This window comes from Artibeus jamaicensis, unplaced genomic scaffold (genome assembly GCF_021234435.1).
Source record: "Artibeus jamaicensis isolate MK-2021 breed Jamaican fruit bat unplaced genomic scaffold, CSHL_Jam_final contig_332, whole genome shotgun sequence".
NCBI lineage: Eukaryota > Metazoa > Chordata > Mammalia > Chiroptera > Phyllostomidae > Artibeus > Artibeus jamaicensis.
In genome coordinates this window covers 24,789,522-24,809,276 of record NW_026521788.1, presented here as the reverse complement: position 1 = coordinate 24,809,276, position 19,755 = coordinate 24,789,522, and the positions used below count along the sequence as shown (strand labels likewise).

Here is a 19,755-nt window from a genome sequence, read left to right as displayed (position 1 = left end):
TGACAGCTAAAGAGAGGGAAGGTAAGAGGTGGAGGGACTGAGCAAAAAGGAAAAAGAAGTCATGGATGATAGTGTGGGGGAAGGAGGTATAAGGGGACTCCATTGTAAGGGGGAAAAGGCTAAGTAAACAAACTTTCTTCTCTGCACTTTTCACGGAGAATGATTTAAATGACCTGCTTTCAAAATAATTTAATAAAGTCTTTATCTTTAAACAAATTTCCTCTTGTTTTTTTCCCTTCTATGTATTGGGGGATATTGAAAGGAAAAAGGTTTAGAAAGCAAAACTGAAAGGTGAAAACCTTTGCACCTAACCAAAACTTTTGCCAAGGTAAATGTGCCACCAGCGGACACCACGTGAGCCTCGGGTAAGAGAGCTGCCACTGAGACGCTCAGTTCCCGGAGCGCAGGCGCAGAAACTCATCTCCACCCGTCTCGTTTTCTACCCCGAAAACATTATCGCGAGCATTGGGGAAAACTTTGGTAATTACAGAAACTACGTTCTCGCGAGAGTCACTGGTTGCTATAGTTGCGATAAACACCTCTGTGGCTGTTGCAGGTAGGGTGACTGTCTCTCCTTAAACCCTCTCTTCCCGGCCTCGCTAGCCCGGTCCTGTGGCCAGACCCCGTTACCTCAATCTCTGCTCTCTCAGTGGTGGCTAAGCTGCGCCTCCTCCGTACACACCTAAACGCCACCGACTCCGCCAGGCGTGACGCCCCCGCCAACACCCCCCACCCCCCAAAGCCGGAAGTAGACCCCCTTCTGGCTTGGTGCCGAGGTTCCGCGAAGTAAGCGCAGACTGTGCCCCTAGCCGCAGACCCACCTCAACCCCATCATCTCCTTCACATGATTTAACTCCTCTGCAGATTCTTCTGAAAAGATAAGAAATGGGTGCCCTATTGGGGGCCTCTCGTCATAGGAGCCTGACTGTCCTGACCATAACTTGTAATTAACCAAAATTTTTGTATTCATTATTCAACAGATATGCCGCTAATGCCTCTTGCAGCCAGAGGCCACAAGCCTCAGAGGCTGTGAATATGAATGAGAGATTACTTGTCTTTAAGGGGATAATTGAGCATTCAGGAAAAGCAGTGCAAATTGATGATACCGTTAGCGCTTTGCTTCCTAGGTTAAACAGTTTTGCCATTTTAGTGGATATTTACAACAAATGTGAAACAGGTCAGAAATTTTCTTATTTATTTTACAGAATCTGAAACAGGTCAGATGTCACCCATTTCACAGAAGGTGAAACTGAGGCTCAGAGAGCTTAGGCATTTGTCCAGGGTCAGGCTAGTAAAGGCCTAATTCATGTGGTACTATTGAAAAGGAAAGAAGAAAACTAATGCAAAAGTCATTTCAAATGTAAACTTGGTAACAAAGTTGTCAGGGCCACCTAGGTCTGAATGAGCTTGGAGACATGGTGTTGAGCAAGTGATCTGAGACTTTTAGGTTGAGTGGGAAAGTGAGGGAGTACCTGGGAAGAGGCAGAATAACTATGAAGTGTGGGGGCAGCAAGGTATCTCCTTATTTTGTACCACCAGTCCCAGACGCACTGAGCATAGCATATCCTAAGTGAACGTTTGAATTGCCACTTTGAATTGATTCACAATTAAGTTCCACTTTGATTCAGAAAATATGACCTTTTAAAAAGAACATATCCAATTTATTTGTGAAATTGTGTCCTCAGTGTTGTAAAGTAATTAAAATATCTTTGACTAAATGAGACATATGTCAGAATTTTTTCAGTGGACTGTTATGTGTGTCTGTTTCTTTCCTGTTACCAAAGTATATTTTTGTTTAATGGGGAGATTAAATAACCTTTGAGTTGAGCTTCGAACATTAAAAAGAAAGAAAGAAAAGAAAGCTACCAAAGAACACGACAAAGGGAATGGGAGCTGAGGGTTGACATTTATACCCTCTTTGTCTTGTGATAACTTGTGCTCAATGAGTTAGTTACATGTACAAGGATCTTTTAAGCACTAACCAGTGGAATCATCCTTATAAACTCCCTAATCCCTGCCTGTCTAGCAACAATGGTTGGAAAGGCCACAAAACAGTGTGGGACTATTGCATTTCCCTAAGTTCTCCCCTGGTGTTGGTATGAGTAATGTGAGTTCTTGTGCAGCTGTGGTACATGAGGAGACTGTTTCATAATTATGTTTACAGGGGCCAAAGAAGACCAGAGGGACTTTGCTCAGGTGCCAACATGGAGCAGGTTGCATCCACAGGCAAACCTGTGCAGATCACTGTGGCAAAGGGATATGAATTGGTGAGGTTATTTTTGGAAATCTGAGATGTTCCAGGTTTATTCCTACTTCTTAAAAGTATGTTTGTCTTTGGGCTGAGCTCAGGTATCTCTGTCAAACACTGTGTGCTGTGGAAGGTGCATTGGGAGCACCTGAGGGTGGAACAAAGTTTGCCATCATCTCGTCCCACCAAACCCGCTGGCTCTATGGGGCCATGGCCCGCCCTTCTCAGTGTTTCACTTTTTTGCATATTTTAAATTTAATTTATTGGGGTGACATTGGTAAATAAAATTATGTACGTTTTAGGTATGTCAGTGTTTCTTATTGATAGTCTAGAATCAGCAATTCATATTACTGTGTGTATAATACCTGGCAACTTTAATATTAAATTTAATAGGTAGAACAAGAAGTAGTTTTCACTGCCCCAGACAGCAATTCCTTTTTCCTGAAAACAATCTAAATTTTTCCCATTTCTCTTGTGATTAATTTCATAGGATGAATTTAAAAAATAAAACAACATGGTATAACTTAAAAATTTTAAGAATAATGAAATGGCAAAATATTCATTCATTATTAAGTCAAAAAGCTTTCTAAAAGCAGGGTGTAATAAATGTTCTCTACTTTGTATTAAAAGATGTACTTATACATACATATATATGTATACACACCCACATACATATACACATATATTCACAAAAAGCACAGGAAATATATTCTAAAATGGTAATAGTGTTTGCACATTAGATTTTATAGGTAATTTATTTTCCTGTGTACTTTTCTCAGTTTTCCAAATGTTCCACAATACAATTTTATAAACCCAGTAAGTGTTATTTTTCAAAACTTCAACATAATGGCATTTAAATACAGTGTTGCATTTAATGACAACTAGATTTGTTTAATGACTTTCTGTCTACCTTTGTATTTGTAATATTAGTGTGATAGGAAAACAGAGAAAATACTATTTACTACAAGTAAAAATGGGTTGCCAGTTGTGTAGGAACATCCTCTATTTGATTATAATTGTGAAGTAATATGTTTCTGTCAACAGAAAGGTTTTAAAGGAGATACCCCAGTTACCTTTATTCGTGCAGAATTTAATCAGGCAGTTTTGGGAGACTCTGCCAAAATTACCGTTTCTTCAGAAGGAACTGCAGTGTACAACTTCACTGCTAGCTTCGAGTTCAGTCCTGAAGGAGGAGTCACTTTAGATGACCTCGCCCACAAACCTGTGTTCTGTAAGTCTTTGTGGTTATAAAAATGTTAATGATATGAGTATGTTATGAGGAGATTCTGAGATATTTAGTAGCTGTTGTTGGGACAGATGAACACACTTTACCTTTTAATCTGGTATAACACAGTGTACTTTGAGTCCTACCTGCTTCCAGCAGCAGACACCGTGACCTACTAATTTTAACTAATATGTATCAAAGACTTGTTGATATATGACTGAACTTGGCAACCCTGATCTCCTAAGCTGAGCTGAAATTCTTCCTTTGTATTCCTGTATTTATGGTTGCCAGATTTTGAATAAAACAAGAAATAAAACTTGAGAAATACTTAGACTAAAAATTGTTTATCTGAACTTCAAATTTTAAAATAGGCATCTTGTATTTTACATGGCAACCCTATTGTATTTCCGTGTACTCACCATACTGTATAGCAGTGATTAATTTGCCTCCCTTGTTGGAGGAGGCAGTTTTTGAAATCTGGGCTAGATCTTATTTATTTCACAATTTCTACTGTTTAGAAATATCTTGGAATAAAAGGGCTCAAAGAGTGTTTGTGGAATGAATGACTGGATAAGTGGGTGGACGGTTTCTGTATCCACACTGCTATAGTTTCTAACTATACAGTATTTTCTCTGATGTATTTTGGTCTTATACTGTGAGCCAAGACTCTCAAAAAGAATGGACTGGAAGCCCTGGCTCAGTAGTTCAGTTGGTTAGAGCATCATCCAGATAAACCAACATCGCAGGTTTGATCTCTGGTCAGGGCACACACAAGAAGCAACCACTAAATGCATAAAAAAGTGTCTTTCTCTGTCTTACTCTCTGTCTCTCAAAAAGAAAACAAAAAAACAAAAAATGAATGGACTAGAAGAAAAATCCACTCACCATTTTATCTGTCTAGGCCATGGGTAGAGGAGAAAAGTCTTCCTTGAGTTAGTAGTCAAGCACTTATGTCAATTGTTAAATAACCTACAAATTTCTTAAAGTACACAAAGAACATTTATATAATAAAAACTAACCACATACTAGACCATAAAGCAGGTTTTGCCATATACCAAAGAATCAATAGCATGCAGACCAAGTGTTCTGATCAAAATACAATCATCAACAACATTAGAAATCAAACATAAAAAGATAGAAAAAATCCATTTGGGAAACTGAAGACATATTTATGAACTTCCAGCCAAGATGGAGGTGTAGGTGGAAAGCTGTGCTTCCTCACACAACCGAATTTAAGGACAACAAAGATTTGGAAACAAAAACACAACCAAAACAGACAGAAAATTGAACTGTACTAAAGTCTGACAACAAAAAACTATTCATCCTTACGGGTGAGAGGAGCGGAGTCGGTGTCCAGGGTAGAGGGGTCCTGGCAGCAAGAGGCAGTGGTTGGTTACCTGGAAACCAGTAAACCCAGTAAGGCTTACAGGCAGCTGGCTGACCATGGACACACATTCGCGCACAGATAAACCAGGCAAAAAAAGGGCAGTGAGACAGCACACAACCCAGGGCCCCAGTGATGGGAAATAAAGCCTAAAAGCACCAATTGGAAAAACTTTCAGGGGTTGAGGTGCTGGGAGAGGCTCCCAGTTTCACAGGAGAGTTCGTTGGGGAGACTCACAGGATCCTAGAATGTACACAAGTCCACACACCCAGGAACCAGCACAAGAAGAGCCCAATTTGCTTGCAGACAGCAGCAGAGGGGACAGAAATCTGAGAGAGAGCAGAGCAAACGTCATTCCTCCCTCTGACCCTGCCCCCAGTCACAACCCAGCCATGTGTACTGTCCCACCCTGGTGAACACCTAAGCCTCTCCCCCCATATGTAACAGGCACAAACAGACCAAAACATTATGGCTTAAGCAGAACAGCTCAAAGCCCCAGAACCAAGACTTCTAAGTGGAAAAAGAGATACCCAGCCTATCAGATGCACAGGTCAAAACACTGGTGATCGGGATGCTGACAGAACTGGTTGATTTTAGTCGCAAATTAGATGTAAAAATGAAGGCTACACTAAGTGAAATGAAGGAAAATGCACAGGAAACCAATAGTGATGGAAATAAAACTGGGACTCAGATCAATGGAGTAGACCAGAAGGAAGAAAGAAATAACCAAACAAAAAAGAATGAAAAAACAAGAATTCAAAAAATTGAGAGGCTTAGAAACCTCCAGCACATCTTTAAACCTTCCAACATCCAAATTATAGGGGTACCAGAGGGGAAAGAGGAAGAGCAACCAGTGGAAAACTTATTTGAACAAATAATAAAGGATAACTTCCCCAGTCTGGCAAAGGAAATAGACTGCCAGGAAGTCCAGGAATCTCAGAGAGTCCCAAAGAAGTTGGACCCAAGGAGGAACACACCAAGGCACATCATCATTATATTAGCCAAGATTAAAATGTAGAAGAGAATCCTAGAAGCAGCAAGAGATAAGGGGACGGTTACCTACAAAGAAGTTCCCATAGGACTGTCAGCTGATTTCTCAAAAGAGACCTTCCAGGCAAGAAAGGGCTGGAAAGAAGTATTCCAAGTCATGAAAGACAAGGACCTACATCCACAATTGCTATATCCAGCAAAGCTTTCATTTAGAATGGAAGGACAGATAAAGTGCTTCTCAGATAAGGTCAAGTTCAAAGAGTTCATCATCACTGAGCCCTTATTATATGAAATATTAAAGGGACTTATCTAAGAAAAAGAACATAAAAAGTAGGAACAGTGAAAGGACAGCAAACTCACAGTTATTAACAACCACACCTAAAACAAAAGCAAACTAAGTGGACAGCTAGATCAGGAGTGGAGCCACAGAAATGGAGATCACATGGAGGGTTAGCAACAGGGGAGTGGGAGGAGGAAAAGGGGGTAGAAGGTACAGAAAATAAGTAGCATAGATGGTAGGTAGAAAATAAACAGGGAGGGCAAGAATAGTATAGGAAATGTAGAAGCTAAAGAACATGTGACCCATAGACATGAACTAAAGGGGGGGAGTGTGAGGGGAGGGGGTGTCCAGGGTGGAGGGGAATGAATGGGGGAAATGGGACAACTAATGGCATAATCAATAAAATATATCTTTAAAAAAGACATGAATATTTCACAGGAAAAATTTAAAAATCATAACAAAAACTACAAAACATTTAGAATCAACACCAAATATCAAAACTTGTGGAGAGGCCAAAGGGACATAAAAGGAGGTAAGTTTTTTATACTTGAACTAGTGAAATGATGAAGTGCAGACTGTGATAGGTAATGTAAATATAATGTAATGGAGCAACAACTAAAAATATATACAAAGAGATGTATTCAAAAGTGTCAGGAAATCAGAATTCTAAACAAGATGTTCAGGTAATCCACAGGAAGGTGGAGAAAACCCCCCAGAGAAATGAAAAAGAGGACAAACAGAAGAGCCCAGCAGACTTTAGGCCTAATACATTAATAATTACATTATTATTTTTACAGAATTGCAGAGTGAATTTAAAAATGACCCAACCATATGCTGTTAAGAAACTCAGAATAGAGCCATATAGTCAGGTAAAAAGTTAAAGGATAGGCAAAGATAAATAATGCACACATAAATCAAAACAAAGTAGAAGTGACTACATTAGCATTAGATAAACTAGACTTAGCAAAGAACATAACCGGAGATAGAGAAGTTTATTACATAATGATAAAAAGCGTAAATCCACCAAGAAGACATAATGATTCTAAGCAGGCATGTAACCTGCTTGCAATCTGCCAAATAACAGCTGCTAAATATGTGAAACAAAACTGATAAAACCGAAAGGCAAAATAGACAAATTTACAATTATAGGAGTTGTAAAGGTCTTTCAATAATTTGTAGAATAACTAGACAGAAAATCAGCAAGGATATAGGAAATCTCAACAGCACCTCCAACCAACAAGATCTAATCAATAGAATATACAGATTTTCAAAAGCCCAGAGATCACGTACCAAAACCATTTCCTGGGTCATAAATTTAATTGAAATGGATGAAAATAATACTGAATGTGTTCTCTGACAATAATAGTACCATAGTAGAAATCCATAATAGAAAGATAATAGAAAACTCTTCAAACACTTGAAAACTTAAATCATACTTCTAAATAATCCAAGTGTCAAAGAGGAAGTCTCAAGGGAAATAAAAAGAAACATTGAACTGAATGAAAAAAAATGCTACATATTAAAGTTTGTCAGACATACCTAAACCATTACTGAGAAAATTTATGGCACTAAATGCATACATAAAAAAAGATGAGAAATCTCAGGCCAATTATCTAAGTTCTCACTTCAAGGGTCTAGAAAAAGAAGAGCAAAAGAAACCCAAAGCAAACAGAAGAAAATAATAAAGATAAAATCAGCAATCAATGAAATGCATAAAGGAAAATGAATGAAATAAATAGCTGGTTATTTGAAAATATCAAATTTGACAAATCTCTGGGCAGGGGAAAGAGAACACAAATTATCAGTTATCAATATTGGGAATGAAATGGAATGAATACTGATGCTGCAGACATTAAAAGTAAGGAAATACTGGGTGAGTCAAAAAGTCCATTTAGTATTTTTCCATAAAATAAAAGACATTTTTGTTTTCACCAATAAGTTTATTGATTTGGATATTTTGAGTGTGTCAGCTATCTTCCACATGGCATAATGCTGATTGACCTTAATTAATGTCCCAATTTGATCCCTATCAACTTCAACTGGTCTATCCAAACACGGAGCATCATCCAGCGAGAAATCTTTAGCTCAAAACTGCAACTTCACAGGCTGCTTTTGACACATTCGATCAGTCACAGCACCTTCTCCATATACTGCACAATTTTTTATTTCGTGTTTCAGTTGTGCTTTTACCTTTCTTGAAATAATAAAGCATAATATGCTGAAAATATTACATATTTTCTTCCATCTTCAATATAAAATGGCTACATAAAAATTCATCGGTTTTGATAAGTTTTTTAAATGCACACTGATATGAAGCTGTCACACTACAATCTAACAAAATTGTTTTGAATGAAGTTAAAGACAATTGAGTGCTACTAGAGCCATTTTATGGAAAAAAAAACAAATGAACTTTTGGCCAACCCAAAATTATGAACAACTTTACACACATGAATTTAACAACAGAATGGGCCAGTTCCTTGAAAAACACTAACTACAACTCATCCTATATGAAAAAAAATTGTCCTATAACTACTAAGGAAATTGAACTCATAATTTGAGTTCCTTAAAAGGAGCAGATAATTTCATTGGAGAATTCTATAAGCCCTTTGCCCTTGCCGCCTTTAAGATTCCTTCTTTGTATTTGATTTTTTTTTCATTTTTTAATTGTTGTTCAAGTACAGTTGTCTTCATTTTTGTCCCACCAGGCCCCCACACTCTACCCATCCCCACTTCCCACCCTCGAACCTACCCCTGTTGGCTTTGGCCATGTGTCCTTTATATGTTCCTTGATGGACCCTCCCCTATTTTCCCCCATTATCCCTTTCCCCCTCCTCTCAGGTTACTGACAATTTATTCTTTATTTCATTGTCTCTGGATGTATTTTGCTTGCTTAATTGTTTTATCGATTAGGTTCCACTTATAGGTGAGATCATATGGTATTTATCTTTGCCTGAGTTATTTCATTTAGCATAATGCTTTCCAGTTTCATCCATGTTGCTGCAAAGGGTAGGAGCTCTTTCTTTCTTTCTTTCTTTCTGCTGTGTAGTATTCCATTGTGTAAATGTACCATGGTTTTTTGATCCACTTATTTACTGATGGGCACTTAGGTTGCTTCAAGCACTTGGCTATTGTAAATTGTGCTGCTATGAACATTGGGGTGCATAGGTTCTTTTGGATTGGTGTTTCAGGATTCTTAGGTTATAATCCCAGCAATGGTATTGCTGGGTCAAAAAGCAGATCCATTTTTAGTTTTCTGAGGAAATTCCATACTGTTTTCCATAGTGGCCGCACCAGTCTGCAGTCCCACCGACAATGCACTGGGGTTCCCTTTTCCCCACAGCCTCTCCAGCACTTGTTGTTTGTTGATTTAATCATGATGGCCATTCTCACCAGTGTGATGTGGTCTCTCATTGTGGTTTTAATTTCCATCTCTATGATGGCTAGTGATGCTGAGCATCTTTTCATATTTCTCTGGGTCCTCTGTATGTTCTCCTTAGAAAAGTGTCTGTTCAGGTCCTTTTCCCATTTTTTAATTGGGTTGTTTGTCTTCCTGTAGTGGAGTTGTATGAGTTCTTTATACATTTTGTAGATCAAACCCTAGTCTGAGGTATCGTTTGCAAATGCATTTTCCCATACTGTTGGTTTTCTTTTTATTTTAATGCTGCTTTCTTTAACTGTGCAGAAGCTTTTTATTTTGATAAAGACCCATTTGTTTATTCTTTCCTTTATGTCCCTTGCTCTAGGGGCCATATTGGTGAAAATATTGCTGCATGGAATATCTGAGATGTTCCTACCTATGTTCTCCTCTAGGACTTTTATGGTGTTGCAACTTATATTTAAATCTTTTATCCACCTTGAATTTATTTTTGTGTATGGTGTAAGTTGGTGATCGAGTTCAATTGTTTTGCATGTAGCTGTCCAGATCTCCCAACATCATTTGTTGAAGAGGCTATTTTTCTCCATTTTATGCTTCTGCTCACTTTGTCGAATATTAATTGACCATTGAGACTTGGATTTATTTCTGTGCTCGTTTTCTGTTCCATTCGTCTATGTGTCTGTTCTTATGCCAGTACCATACTGTTTTGATTACAGTGGCCTTGTAATATATATATATTTTAATATATTTTGTTGATTATGCTATGACAGTTGTCCTATTCCCGCCTTTATTCCCCCCCACCCTGCACACCCTCTCCCACTCATATTCCCACCCTCTTAGTTCATGTCCATGGGTTGTACATATAAGTTTTTTGATTTCTACATTTGCTACACTATTCTTAATGCCCTCTTCCCACTGTCTGTTTTCTTCTTTTTTTTTAAATATATTTTATTGATTATGCCATTACAGTTGTTCTATTTCCCCCCTTCATTCCCCTCCACCCTCCACACCCCTCCCCCTTCCCCCCTTTAGTTCATGAACACGTGTCTCAAGTTCTTTAGATTCTATATTTCCCCTACTATTCTTGCTCTCTCCCCTATCTATTTTCTACCTACCATCTATGCTACTTATTTTCTGTACCTTCTCTCCCCTTCTCCTTCTCCCACTCCCCTATTGCTAACCCTCCACGTGATCTTCATTTCTATGGTTCACTCCTGATCTAGCTGTCCTCTTAATTTGCTTTTGTTTTAGGTGTGGTTGTTAATAACTGTGAGTTTGCTGTCCTTTCACTGTTCATCTTTTTTCTCTTCTTTTTCTCAGGTAAGTTCCTTTAACATTTCATATAATAAGGGCTTGATGATGATGAACTATTTGAATTTGACCTTATCTGAGAAGCACTTTATCTGTCCTTCCATTCTAAATGAAAGCTTTGCTGGATAGATCAATCTTGGATGTAGGTCTTTGGATTTCATGACTTGGAATACTTCTTTCCAGCCCCTTCTTGCCTGTAAGGTCTCTTTTGAGAAATCAGCTGACAGTCTGATGGAACTCCTTTGTATGTGACTGTCCCCTTATCTCTTGCTGCTTCTAGGATTCTCTCCTTCATTTTAATCTTGGCTAATATAATGATGGTGTGCCTTGGTGTGTTCCTTCTTGGGTCCAACTTCTTTGGGACTCTATGAGATTCCTGGACTTCCTGGCAGTCTATTTCCTTTCCTAGACTGAGGAAGTTCTCCTTCATTATTTTTTCAAATAAGTTTTCAATATCTTGCTCTTCCTCTTCTTCTTCTCGTAACCCTATGATTAGAATGTTGGAATTTTTAAAGGTGTCCCAGAGTTTCCTAAGCCTCTCCTAATTTTTTTTTTTGAATTTTTGTTTCTTCATTCTGTTCTGGTCAAATGTTTATTTCTTCCTTCTGCTCCAAATTGTTAATTTGAGTCCTGGTTCCTTCCTATCACTGTTGGTTCCCTGTGCATTTTCCTTTATTTTACTTTTCAAAGCCTTCAGTTTTTCCTTATTTTTTATCCACACTCAACCATTTCTTTGAGCATCCTGATTACCAGTGTTTTTTTTTTTTTAAGTTCTTTTTTTTTTAATATTTATTTATCTTTAGAGGGGAGGGGAAGGAGAGAGGGAGAGAAACATCAATGTATGGTTGCCTTTCATGCATCCCCTGCTGGAACGGTCTGCAGGGAGGAGTGCTCTGGGAAGAATGGTGCAAAAGAAAGTTTGAACTGTGCATCTGATAGGTTGGGTATCTCTTTGCTGATTAGTTGTATTTTTTCTGGAGCTTGAGAGTTGCGCTTTTAAAGGTGAAAAGAGTTATGGAGATAGATACTGGTGATATGTACATAATAGCACTGGACTGTACACTTAAAAATGGTTATGATGGTAAATTTATGTAATGTGTGTTTTACCACAGTATTAAAAAGGCATAAAAAGAATATTCTGCTATTACTTTTGAAAACATAGATAAAATGGACAATTTATTAGAAAAATAAAAATGGGAAAAATCTGATTAAATGAAAGAGAAACCTATGTGATGCGGACTCTGAACAGCAGGGTCCATGTGTTGTGGCTGCGATGGACACATTCACACAGAGTACAGAAGTCCTGTGGAGAAAAAGGGATGGCATGGCCACTCTCTGAGTGAGAGAAAGGGCCCCAACTCCCTCCTGGACAGGTTTTTATTGCTTTTTTGGGTACAGCACATTGAGGATGGTCCTCATTTACTATGCGCAGGTTCCCTTTAGGTGATTATCTTTTGCAGATAACAAAGGAAGGAATGTCGCTAATTACTTCAAAGAGAAGTATATTACAGTTCAAGGGGAAAAGTGGTTGAACTGGTTATACTCCATACTTGGGAGGTTTAGCACAGTCTTATGAAGTTACTTTAGAGATAGGCCGTAAGCATTTTCTGCCTCAATCCAGGGTGAGGGAGTTTTAGCAAAAAGCAAGCCTCAGAGCAGCCTAAGTACAATGCAGGCCTGACTCCCCACTGGCAAACAGATCCGTGTGCTTGGTTCCTGTGTGCTGACTCGCTCCCTCCAGTTTTTTGAACCAGGGGCTCAGAAAACTGGAGGGCTCAGAAAACTATATTCACCACTGCCACACAGATAGGTTCCCTCTACTTATGGAGTAAAAGAGACTTAAGAGACATCAATTAGTTACAATGTCTGGATTTTATTTGGCCCTGATAGAAACAAATTGTAAAGAAAATTCTGCTGAGAGACATGAGATTGAACAAGAGGAAAGGTGTATCATGTTCTTAGGAATGCTCAACATTATAAAGATGTCATTTTTCCTAAATTCCTATCAGCTTAATATGATCTTTATAAATCTGCCAACATTTTTTAAAAACAGTTGTTACAGAATTCACTGAGGTGGTCCAGTATTTTCTGTCAGAAATCACCAATAATGGTGCCTTCTTGGTGTCAAAGTTTATTCCTCTTAACTTAAATTCTTTGATAATGCATTGCATGTTGCACCTTGGTTATCTGATTGATGAGCTAGACATGTTCTCATTTTCTTTGTTTGATTTTTCTAGTAACTGTGACCGAAGTTTTACCAAAGGAAAAGAAACAGAAAGATGAGAAGACCTTAATTCTTGGGCAGGCTGTGGTGGACCTTCTTCCGTTAGTGGAAGGTGAGATGTATGATTTGCTCAAAAGCAGACATAAGAAAGCTCATAAAATTTAAGTCTAGTGAACTGAAAAAAGTCAGCCTCATTGGATTTGAAGGATTTGATGAAAATATGAACACATTTATCTTTTTCTAACCTCTCCTTTTTTGGCTTGACTTGGCTTTTTTTTTTTTTTGCAGGAGAGAGTTCATTTGAAACAATGGTCCCCCTGCACCCTGTGACAGGCTCTCCCCTGGAGGTTCCTCGACCAGGTGGTAAGGTAATCAGAGTTTTAACATTCAACATTTCAGCCTACCATTTAGTCTGACAAGTCATCTGGAATTAAGGTTCAATTCAGTTGAGTTCAGTTTATCAGGCACCTTCTTGTTATAGGCATTGTGTTAGGTTCTGGGAAACAAAGATAAATAAGGCAGAGTCCTACCTTAGGAGTCCATAATCTACACAGTATGGATTTTAGCCCAATGTGATTAAATGGAAGGGCACATGGACACAGTGGGCGCAGAGTTGGCATTGGTTACTTTGCCCAGGGGTAGATGTTAGAAAGAGTTAACCATGGAAATGCCTCTTGAGCTGTCTTGATGGATTAAATTGAATTGTGTATGAATGCACATAACATACTTTCTACTATGGTAGCCTGCCTCTGGTTATTGGAGGAGAGGAAGCATGAAGTGATAGGCTGTGTTACTGGTTTGTCTTCTAGGCTGTGTTTCCCATTCCTTCTGGGGGTTAGTAACTTCTTGGGGCACTATTTGCCACTCTGTTGCAGGTGGATTCACTCTCAGCAGATATCACAGCTACCTTCTGTTTTGCAAGAGTAAAGGAGAGAGGAGGGCCCAATTGACTCAACTCTTCTGACTGCAGTTCTCTAATTAACCATCACTGTAGGCTCCTTTCTGCTGCTCACTGATCTGACCTGGGAGCTGCCGCAGTCCACTCCTGCATCTGCTGTGGTTCTCTTCTGATTTTAGGATGTGACTGGTTTATTCCAGGTTTTTTTTAGATCTGATTTAATTTGATTTCTATCTTTCAAGGATTCCTTAAAAATGTCTAGTTTAGTGATGGCATTTCTTGTTTTCTGGGGGTTATTAAGCATTATCCTTTAATTGGATATAAAAACATAATTTAATATCTTTCTGTTATCCCATGTGATTTGTGCTGGAAAGAGGTGTATATCTGAATTCAGTCTGACTGCCTTGGTCCAGTCTCACAGCCTTTGTACTGTCGATTTTCCTTAGATACATACAGAAGAAAAGTTAGTCAAATGGATTATAGTCCTCATATTTCCTAATGATATTCGTTGTTTTACATACTCAGAGAAAAAATACAGCAGTTAATTTCCATTTGCTTGAGAGTTCTCACTAATTTTATATTTAAGCTAGACTCAGAGGCTAAAGTGAAATAAACTTATACTAGGAAAGATTCCAATTCACCTTCTAATAGTCCCTGTCTTGATTGAGTAATACAAGCTGCGAACCTTAGGGACACTTCCTTATCTTCTCAGAGACATATTGACAAGCGGTGTTAACATCTTCAGTGCCCCTTTCTTGAAATCTTTCCTTCCTTTGGTGTTGTGATTTTCTACTCACTGACTGCACCTTTCCAGGTTCCTGCACTAGATCTCTCTTCCTCATGTCCTTAAGAACAAAAGGTCTATTCTTGGCCACCTTCTCTTCTTAGCATGTCTTCATACTCCTGTGGGTAGGAGGTGGCATCCATAATTTAAAAAGTTACCAGTACATTGAAGATTTCTATTTCAGTGGCTCCTGTTCAGACCCCTCTCCTGAATTCTGGAATGTCAGATTTCACAACCACCTGCTGGATTCCTCTATAATGATATACCATCAGCATCTAAAACTCAATACTCCAAAGCAACTCAATACTTAAACTTACTCTTCCCTTTATCGTAGTTATTTTGACTAGTGGCATCACCTCTTTGTGAAATCATAGGACATACGTAGAACCTATGCTGTTTCCTTGACTGCTCCCTCAGGCCCTAAGTACAGCCAATTCCCAAATCTGCCTTTCATCAAATTCAACTTTTTCTATATTCTAAATACCTTTGGTCTGTCTCTCTTTAGATTCATTCCTACTCTTTGTTGTCTTATAATTTCTCACCTGGAACATTACACATAGCCTTGTAACTGCCCGTACCTCCCTCTAGTTCAGCCTTCCGACTCCTAGGAGAGTGGCTTAAAAGTGAAAATGATCACATCTCTTCCCTTGCCTAGGTCTGTATGGTTCATAGATTCTCCCACTGTTTGCACATTAAGGTCCAGATTTCTTAGCATGCATGCAACAACCTTTATGAAATGAGCTTCCAACTTGTTCAGTTCACCTCACAGCACTCTCTTCTTTGTGCTTTATGTTCTCTAATCCTGAACTACTTAGTTACACCTGAACTGAGTACACCATGCCACTTGACTCAGTACCTCTTCTTTTTGTTCAGCATTAATTTCTCTTTCTTCCTCTGCTTATTCAGATTATAACTCCTATTCATCTTATAAAAGTTAATTCATCTCACCAAAATGCCCTCTCTTACTCCTCCACACCCCAATAATTGATTATTCATTTCCTCATGTCTCTATTATAGCATTTCTAAGTCATGGAGTTATAACATGAATTCTATGATGAATTGGGCCATGTCTTCTTTATCTGTATATTTTTAGTGCTATAGTAAAGTGCTTAGCATATAATGACACATTTTAAACCTAATTTTATTGTATACAAATATATGCATCTATATCTGTATATGAGCGTATATACATTTGAAAAAATGTACTATTAAAAAGCACTACATCTTCCAAATCAAATTTCTATTAGAGAAATAACTTGGGAATTTCCCATTATCAGGACACTTAATTCTTAATAACAATATTAATTATTCTAACTAATGTTGAATTTTAAGAAATAAAGTGAAATAAATTCTTGTCTCTTTTCTCATTTAAAAAGCACTAGCTGTCTTGCCCACCCTACTTGGATACGTCACTAACATTGAATCCTTGGCAGCCCCTCTAAAAAATTTATTCCTTGAGCTTATCCATGTTGCCAAAAAAACCTTCATATTTGAAAAAATAGAAATATGTCAAGGAATATGATTTTTAAATATTTCATAAAAACCTAAAAAGTTTTTTTAAAAAGCACATTTGAATTACAGAATAAACATGATATAGACTAGCAAAAAATTTACTTCAATCTCATTCCCTCAATCATACGCAACCACTATTAACATTTAAGTATAGAACCTTCTAATTTCTCTTCTATGAGAAAGAAGAAAAACTTCTACTTAAATTTTAAAAAAATCCTCACCTGAGTACATTTTTTCATTGCTTTTAGAGAGAGAGGTGGCAGGTGTGTGTGGGAGAAAGAGAGAAAGAAAGAGAGAGAGAAACTCTGATGTGAGAGAGAAACATTGATGTGAGAGAAACATTGGTTGCCTTCTCCTGTCTGGGGATTGAACCTTCAACCTTCAGATGTGCCCTGACCCAGAATCAAACCCTCAACCTTTTGGTCTATAGGACAACACTCCAACCAACTGAGCCAAACCAGCCAGGGTGGTCTTCTATATGTATTCGTGTATACATACTTAACCTCAACACTGTAGAAGGGAAGCACTCTAATTTGGAGAGAAGGTCATTTTCTTGGCTCTGTCTCTCTAATTCTTGGGACCTAAAGAAAGTTATTTGAATCCTTTGTATGGAAATAAATTTGACCTTTTTACCCTGAACGGTGCTGTAATATTCAAATTGCCAATTTTTCCTTATCTGGCATTTTCAAAATGTTGCATAATTTTATTTTATTTTTGCAGCAGTGCACGCTTGAAGTCAAAGTGTCTGTGGCAGAGACTTTATTGACCACAGCCCAGATGGTAGGAGGCAATCTACTGAAGGTCACATTGGAGGCTGCCTACTCTGTGCCTGAATCCTTCATTCCAGTAGGTCCCCTGCAGAACTACATGGCTGGTCTGCAAGTTCCATCAAGTGGAGAGGTAAAACCCTGTAGCCAGATATTTATAGATTTAGACACTTGCATGAGCATGCCTTCTTCACACGCTAAGATTTCACTCACAGCAAGCTCTGCTAATGGCTAAGGTTCATATGAGGCTTAAAAAAATAAAGCTTAATTCTATTTTACAAGTAGATGTTTATATTTATAGTTTATATATTATAATTATATAATCCACATAGTATATTATAGATTGCATATAATTTATATCAATAAATACACATTTGTGGTAGAAAATATGTAAGACATTTTAAAATTGATAATTTTTTATGTTTCTATACAAATACTTTATGCATATTTTTGTGGATTTTGTGTAATGTACTTTATTATCCAAAACTTTCTCTTATTTCTAGGTTATATTCTTAGTCCAAATTTCTGTAGAGTGATTGTATATGGGTCTTTTGAGACTCTTGATAGAGGTTTCCCATTTGCTTATTAAAAGGATGTAATTAGTTAATATTCTCACCTGTTTTATTGCCATTTTACATTTTCAGTGTAGAATCTTCCAATTACTCTTCACCATTTTCCATTCCCAACAGCAGTGCATAGGTTCCAATTTCTCCACATCCTTGCTAACACTCATTTTCTGGTTTTTGATAATAGTTAACATAAGCCCTTACTGGTGTGGGTCAGTGGATTGAGCACTGGCCTGTGAACCAAAAGATTGTGGGTTCAATTCCCAGTTAGAGCACATGCTGGGTTGTGGGCCAAGTTCCCCATTTGGGGGCATGTGAGAGGCAATTGATTGATGTTTTTGTTACCCATTGATGTTTCTCTCCTCTTTCTCCCTCCTTTCCTCTCTCTCTAAAAAGTAAATAAATAAAATTTAAAAATAGTGAACATAAGAGGTGTGAAGTGGCATCTTCTTGTGGTTTTGATTTACGTTTCTTTAATGACTAATGACTTTGACTTTCAGTATCTTTTCATGTGCTAATTGGCCTTTTGTATATCTTTCTGAGGGAAATATATATTCATGTTCTTTGCTCTGTTTTTTGAATCTTTGTTGTTGTTTATGAGCCTTTGGAGTTCTCTGTATATTTTAGCTATTAACCCCTCATCAAATATGTGATTAGCAAATATTTTCTCCCATTCTATGGGTTGTCTTTTTCACTCTATTGTTAGTATCTTTTTTTTTTAGTATCTTTTTTTAAAAAAGATTTTATTTATTTTATTTTTAGACAAGAGGGGAAGGGAGGAACAGAGGGAGAGAAACATCAATGTGTGGTCGCCTCTTGCATGCCCCCTACTGGGGAACTAGCCTGCAAACCAGGCTTGTGTCCTGACTGGAAATTGAACTGGTGACCCTTTGGTTTGCAGGCTGGCTCTGAATGCACTGAACCACACCAGCCAGGGCCATTGTTAGTATCTTTTGATGTACGAAAGATTTTAATTTTGATGATGTGCAATTTGTCCATATTTTCTTTTGTTGTTCATGACCAAGAAATCACTGCTAAACCCAATGTCATGAGGCTTTTCTCTCTGTTTTCTTCTAAGAGTTTTGTAGTTTTAGCTTTTAGGTTTAGGCCTTTGATCTATTTGAGTTAAGTTTTGTATGTGATGTTAGGTGAGGGTCCAACTTAATTTTTTTCATGTGGATAACTAGTTTTCTGAGCACTGTTTGTTAAAAAACTGCTCTGTCCTCATTGAATGGTCTTGGCACACTTAATTTTGACCATTTTTGCCTGTACTTTTGTTGTTTTTATGGAGGAGCAGATTTTTAGAAGTTCTCACTCTGCCAATCCAGAAATGCCCCCTTCTTCACAAAAGTTAGGTATTTTTATGTATCCTCACCAAAGGATACACACATGCACACACACACACACATTTTTTAGAGACAGAGAGGAGAAGGGAGGGGGAGAGAGAGAGGGAGAGAAATATTTACTGGTTGCCTCTTGCGTACACCCCAATCAGGTATGGAACCCACGACTTAGGTGCATACCCTGACCAGGAATCAGGACTGTAAACTTTTGGGTTTATGGGATGATCCTCCATCCAATTTAGCCACACCAGCCAGGGCTTCACAAAAATTTTTAAACTTAAAATAAAGAACTAGAATAGTTGAGTTCCAGGGTATGCTAATTTTAACTTTTACTAGAGACTACAAAATTTCTTTCCATATTTGTACCAATTTACACTTATATCAACTATATATATAATAATATTATTCCCTTAAGAGATTAGCCAAAGAACATACATGCATACCCAAAGTACACAGACAACAGTGTGGTAAAGGTGGGGGTGGGGGCTGGGTGGAGGGTGCAAAGGAGGAAAACCGGGGGCATCTGTAGTAATGTCAAAAATTAAAAAGAGAATTCCCTTAACAATATTTACACTTGACATTTTCAGACTTAGATTTTTGCCAATCTGTGGTTTAAAATGGTATCTCATTATTTAAACATGCACTTCACTTATTATTAACAATATCTAGCATGTTTTTATTTAAATGTTGGATTTTTAAATTTTTCTTTTATAAATTTCCTATGTACATATTTACCACTTTTCTATTACAAATATAGTTTAGATAAATTATAAATATGGAAATGCTTATATTTTAGGCTGTTGAAAAATTTAAGTTTGTTTTTTAAAAGATAATTTTTTTAAAGCTA

General features: G+C 37.7%; 1 protein-coding gene across 1 annotated transcript in view; it reads left to right on the top strand.

Annotated features, from left to right (window-relative positions):
* Positions 1-2,117: 2,117 nt before the first annotated feature.
* CFAP70 (cilia and flagella associated protein 70) overlaps positions 2,118-19,755 on the top strand; it is a 123,965-nt gene continuing 106,327 nt past the window's right edge. The window contains exons 1-5 of the mRNA XM_053663819.1: positions 2,118-2,267; positions 3,293-3,479; positions 13,052-13,150; positions 13,327-13,406; positions 16,953-17,132. Coding sequence (XP_053519794.1) covers positions 2,133-2,267; positions 3,293-3,479; positions 13,052-13,150; positions 13,327-13,406; positions 16,953-17,132 — 681 coding nt within the window. The 5' untranslated portion in view covers positions 2,118-2,132. The remainder of the gene's footprint in view (positions 2,268-3,292; positions 3,480-13,051; positions 13,151-13,326; positions 13,407-16,952; positions 17,133-19,755) is intronic.